This window comes from Xyrauchen texanus, chromosome 19 (assembly GCF_025860055.1).
Source record: "Xyrauchen texanus isolate HMW12.3.18 chromosome 19, RBS_HiC_50CHRs, whole genome shotgun sequence".
Classification (NCBI taxonomy): Eukaryota; Metazoa; Chordata; class Actinopteri; order Cypriniformes; family Catostomidae; genus Xyrauchen; species Xyrauchen texanus.
Window position 1 is genome coordinate 23,621,432 of NC_068294.1, and position 5,449 is coordinate 23,626,880.

Below are 5,449 nucleotides of genomic sequence, written 5' to 3' on the forward strand. Positions count from 1 at the left end.
AGAGTCAACTAATGGCTGATGAACTGAATGTGTTTCACTGCAGGTTTGTAAAGCCCAGTCTCACACCCCTCCCCTGCTCTGATCTAAAATTCACACACACACAAACACCTCCTGGAAGGGGAGGTTGATCAGCTAGCTGTGTGGTGCAGTCACAATAACCTTGAGCTGACCACGCTCAAAACAGTAGAGATGATAGTGAACTTCAGGATAAATCCCCCTCAGCATCCTGAAAAGCATTGTGGCAGCAGTGGAGTCATTCAGGTTCCTGGGCTCTACCATCTCTCAGGACCTGAAGTGGGACACCCATATATACTCCATTGTGAAGAAGGCTCAGCAGAAGTTGTGCTTCCTTCACCAGCTGAGGAAGTTCAATCTGCCAGAGAAGCTGCTGACACAGTTCACTCTGCCATCTTTGGGTCTGTCCTGTGTACATCTATAACTGTCTGGATTGGTTCAGCAACCAAATAAGACAGAAGGAAACTACAACAGACAGTCAGTACTGCTGAGAGATTTAATTGTGCCCCCCTGACCACCCTCAAGACCTTTACGTCTCCAAAGTGAGGAAACCTGCAGGTAGAAACACTCTGGACCCCACACACCCTTCCCACTCCCTCTTTGAACTGTTACACTCTGGCCTCATCCAGGCACAAGAACAGTTTTTACCCTTAGGCCATTATCCACATGAACAATTAAACTGCCTCAGGACTCCCCCATAGTGCAATTATGTAAATACGTATCTCATGTACAATAGTACATTCACATATTTAATTCAATAACTGTACATACCCCTACCTTGCACATCATTACCACTTGCACATGTACATACACCATTCTGTTATACAGTATGTCTGTTTATACTCTTACCTTGTTTTGTATTCCAACTGTAATGTTCTGTGTGCACTTGTTTTTCCAATCACCAAATGAATATATCCTGTGTACATGAGAACACTTGGCAGTTGTCTTAGTGTGTAACGCTTTGATATCCTTCCCGGTTTAGTAGACGCTAAACTTTTGTCAGTCTGTCTGTATGTGTATATATATATATATATATATATATATATATATATTGAATTATTTATTTAAGTAGCACATGGGGGGGCCACATTGAGATACAATGCTTAACATTAATATATTTGTTGTATCTTTTAAGCCCAGAAATAGTTGTGTTCCATTCTCATGCATGATGCACAATCATGATTGTGACTGGTGGAATATTCTGCCTGAAGTATTGCTGTACAAATGGGGATCTTTATAGAACTCTCTCTACATCTGGGGTTGGTATTATTAAAAAACGAACAATATTTAAAAAATATTATTATAAAAAATATCAATGTTTAATTCTATTTCATTAATAATTTTAAAGCTACTCCAGTTATACAGCCAAAAGTAGTGCGTGGTTTTCTCGTTTCCTTATTGTTGTTTGATTAATAGCCTTTAAATGATTTATAGCCTACTAACTAGACAGTGCTCAATTCACATACATGTAAACTTCAAGTCTGACATTTTGGTACAAATACACTTTTTGTCCGACTCTTTAAAATTCACTTTAGACATAAACGACTACGTTTACATTAAATCCTCACTAAGATGGGCATTGGAGGAATTATAAAGTGTATTTGATAAATTAGAGCTCTCGGAGCAAGCACATTTATAGCGTACAAACATTAACCACCTCTCTATCAAACAGTGTGCAGTTACAGACTTCAGGAAATAAAAAGTCAATGTCAACCTACAGCATGTATTCCAACCAGTGGTTGTCTTGCTATCGTGATCGCTAAAATAAACTACTTCTAAATGTATAACATAGGCTAAATATAGAACACTACTCAAAAGTTTGAGCAATTTTCTGATAAACATCAAGATTTTATCATTTTAATCTCTCACAGCAGCCCAATAATCTCAGTGATAGTTAAATTACAGGCTACGTTTAGACACAGAATTTAGTAAGCAGAAATATGAAATTTACCTCAATATGTTTCTTCAAATAAACTCACATGACACGCAGTTGGCCTTTTTCACAGCGAAAATCCCTTTTAGGTGTGGCCGTGATGTTCAGGTGTTGAACTGTGTTTGAGGCATTCTCCACAGATGGCGGCATGGCACCAAATCTGCAGTTGCTGTTCAAATTTGTTACGTGTGATTTGATTTGATGGGATTCACAAGACTTTCATAGCCAATCATGTTGATAGATAAAAATAAATTCAGAACAGAGAAGTAGCGAACACAGACGGTGGGAAAATAGCACAGTAAAAGTACAGTTACAGCACTTAAAATGTACTCAATTAAAAGTAAAAGTATAAACATTTTAAACGACTTATAAAAGTATAAAATTATTGGGGAAATGTAGTTAATTACAGGAACGTGAGTATTTGTAATGCGTTACTTTACTCCCCCTGGTAAAGTGTATACAGTTCTAAAGTCAGCACAAATAATGCCAAATTTATTTTCATATTAAATATAAAAAAAACTGTATATTGACATTGTAACGATGCTGGCAACAGGCATACATAGAGACGATGAAGTAGTGCGATGAACCCAAGTGCAGTTTGTTTACATAAGTGAAATCCACAACTGTAAAACCAAAAGTGAATCAAACATAAACTTGACTAAATTAAACTTTCCATGACTTGGCTTGACTATAATGTTAACATAGAAAGAAGTACACCAATAACGATGCATGCAAACAATAAACCAATGAAAACAAGACACATGAACCTGGAGGGAAACATGAAATCAAATGACATGAAACAGGAACTAAACTTTTCTAATTAAAAGACATGAAAAACATGAATCAACAAAATGCACATGATAGACATTGTAGAGCTTTTTATTTATTGGGCGTTATGAATTGAACATCATCCTATGTGCATTTCCAGTTTAATTGTATAGGACCTGATTATGTTATAAATAAAATTCACACAAGTACAGATAACTTGTAAGCCTGAATAGATAAGCATCATCCAACAAGCGCTTTATCATGCCCCCCTAATAAAGATATAACTTTATTGAAAAAAAATTACATTTTGGCTCTGGTAAGTATAAAGCAGTATACATTTTTTAAGATTTTTAAATAAAAACAAAAATGTTGTTGCATCCCACAGTGCAGCTCACTGAACGTATATGGAATTTTGTTCACAAACATGCCGCATAGTCATACAGCACCTCACATGAAACAGGTCAATAGTACTGTATATTTTGTCAGTTTTACATTTGTTGAAATGTATTACAGTAACGTTACATCTTACCTTCCACTGCATTCCATTAAATATATTCAGTTCTTAGTTTATAGTAAATTTTTTTGACATTTTGATATATTGCACAATTTGTTGCCTAGATTTTTGGAAATTCTTTAAACCAATGTCTACTTTTGAAGTTTTATTTCCACACTTCTCATAGAAACTCACAATCAAGCTGCTCCTCCATTTAAAGGTATTTCAGTCCTACTTAACTTCGATAACAAGGTGCTCTTTGACCTAGATGTTTCTGAGGAGGAATCTGAATCTGATCCAGAACAGCTCAGTGCTTTTGGCACCCTCTTCCTAAAATCCTCAGATACATAATAAAAGATAAAGGGATCAATGCAGCTGTTGAAGGTGCTGAAAGACAGACTGATCAAGTAAGGCATATAGAGGTGATTATTGACAAAGTCTGACTTTGAGTAATGCAACAACAGGAGAACATTGCTTGGCAACAAGCAAACCACAAAAACAACCAACATCAGCACAGTCACTTTCACTGCATGTGCATAACGCTGACCTTCAGCCAAAAGAGTGCGTAAGACAGCACCATAGCAGAACAACACAACCAGCAGTGGAAGCAGGAAGCAGATAGAGAACAGGGTAACAAAGTAAGGCAGGAAGTATTTCTGCTGTTCCTCTGGAGGAAGTGCATCATGGCAGGTGATTATATGAATGTTTTCTATCTGATAAGACTGTTTTGAGACTAACAAGGGCAGAGCTGCAGCTGTAATCACAATCCAAACCAATACACTCATGAGGACAGAATTCTTCTTACTACGAAGAATCTTGGCACCAAAAGGGTGGACCAGAGCAACATAGCGATCCATAGCGATCAGTGACAGACACACCACTGAGCCATACATGTTTCCATAGAAGAGTCCAATCACAATGCGACAGAATGGTTCCCCAAAAGTCCAGTTGTTGCCACTGAAGTGATAGACAATACGGAAGGGCAGCACCAGAAGTAACAGAAGATCACAGAATGTCAGATTGATCAGCAGAATGGTGGAAGGGAGCTTTGTGGTATGGAAGAGCAGCACCCAGAGGGCAAGCAAGTTGGCAGGAAGCCCAATGAGGAAGGCCAGGAGACAGACAAGAGGTACCAGTAGTACAGTGATGTTGCTTTGTATCTGCTCCTTGTGCTTTTCCGATAGGGTGTTATTAACCACAGCAAGGCCCCGTCCCCGTATTCCTAAGAATGACAGAATAGCCTTACTTTTATGAAATCCTTCATCAAAGTGAGACCACTCAGAAAGCAGTCAAAAGTTTAACTAATTATTTATATATATTTATAGTTTTTATTATACCTCAAATAAACATTGTTTATTGTTTGTTTATTTTGTCTAATTTATTAAGGAGGAGATACCTGGAAACTCTCCATTGCCTAAGATATCTACTGTAACATATCTAACAACCAGGGATGGATTATGACTTGCAAAGGCCCTGGTGCTAATTATCTCCAAGGGCCCCCCCTCCACCCAAAAATTGTTGAGTGGGGGAGGCAATCACAAAACTAGATTGCGCAGCTCGGGCAGTCAAGGGCCCGGTTGGTAATCCATACCTGCTAACAACACTTATAGTTATGTACTGTCTTTTTTTCTTTTGACAAAATAAAGTCTTGTTCCTAGTCTTTTAATACTAACAGGAAAAACAAAAAGTCAAAAGTACCAGACACTCAACATACTTAAAGCTAGTAATGTAATGCAAAAGGAGACTTATTACCTGTCATGGACTGGATTTTGTTTTCTGAAGACATATGAAGGAGAACAAGGAGAAAGAGCACTCGGGGAACTGCAACAATTGTCATGGTGCAGAAAACAAAATCGTTTGTTTCTGTACATAAAACCAATGGCAATATTTTTTCAAGGCAATTTTAAAAAGGCTCTCCTCGCCTTCTTGTTTATTTTCTATCTTTTGATCCTTGCTAAAAAAAAAAAAAAAAATTCCTTCATTAGTAACTTGCAAATCTGTTTTGCAGTCTGTCCTCTGAACTCTCGTCTGTTTACTCTTCTGTTGTTTCTCTCAGCTTTTGTCTGTCGAGTGCAGTTTGCCGCATTTGAATGTCTTTTTTGTTGCCCCTCCCCCTCTCTCTGTTATAGATATGTCAGTTTCCCCTATGCTCAAATTTATATTTAAATAGTTATGTTGTTTAAACCATTTTGACATGACACATTTTTTTTTCACAATGATATAAACAAATGACGCTTAGG

General features: G+C 37.4%; 1 protein-coding gene across 1 annotated transcript; it reads right to left on the minus strand.

Annotated features, from left to right (window-relative positions):
• Positions 1-3,031: 3,031 nt before the first annotated feature.
• Positions 3,032-5,245, minus strand: si:ch211-132p1.2 (proteinase-activated receptor 4). The gene is made up of 2 exons (XM_052149607.1): positions 4,962-5,245; positions 3,032-4,431 (listed from the first exon to the last, which is right to left on the minus strand). Exons 1-2 carry the CDS (start codon positions 5,044-5,046, stop codon positions 3,407-3,409), a joined length of 1,110 nt encoding a protein of 369 aa, XP_052005567.1. The 5' UTR covers positions 5,047-5,245; the 3' UTR covers positions 3,032-3,406.
• Positions 5,246-5,449: the final 204 nt, after the last annotated feature.

Coding starts and splice junctions, on each gene's coding strand:
- si:ch211-132p1.2 (XM_052149607.1), bottom strand. CDS start 5,046: ATGACAATTGTTGCAGTTCCCCGAGTGCTCTTTCTCCTTGTTCTCCTT. Junction 4,432..4,961: donor CAAAATCCAGTCCATGACAG/GTAATAAGTCTC, acceptor TGTCATTCTTAG/GAATACGGGGACGGGGCCTT.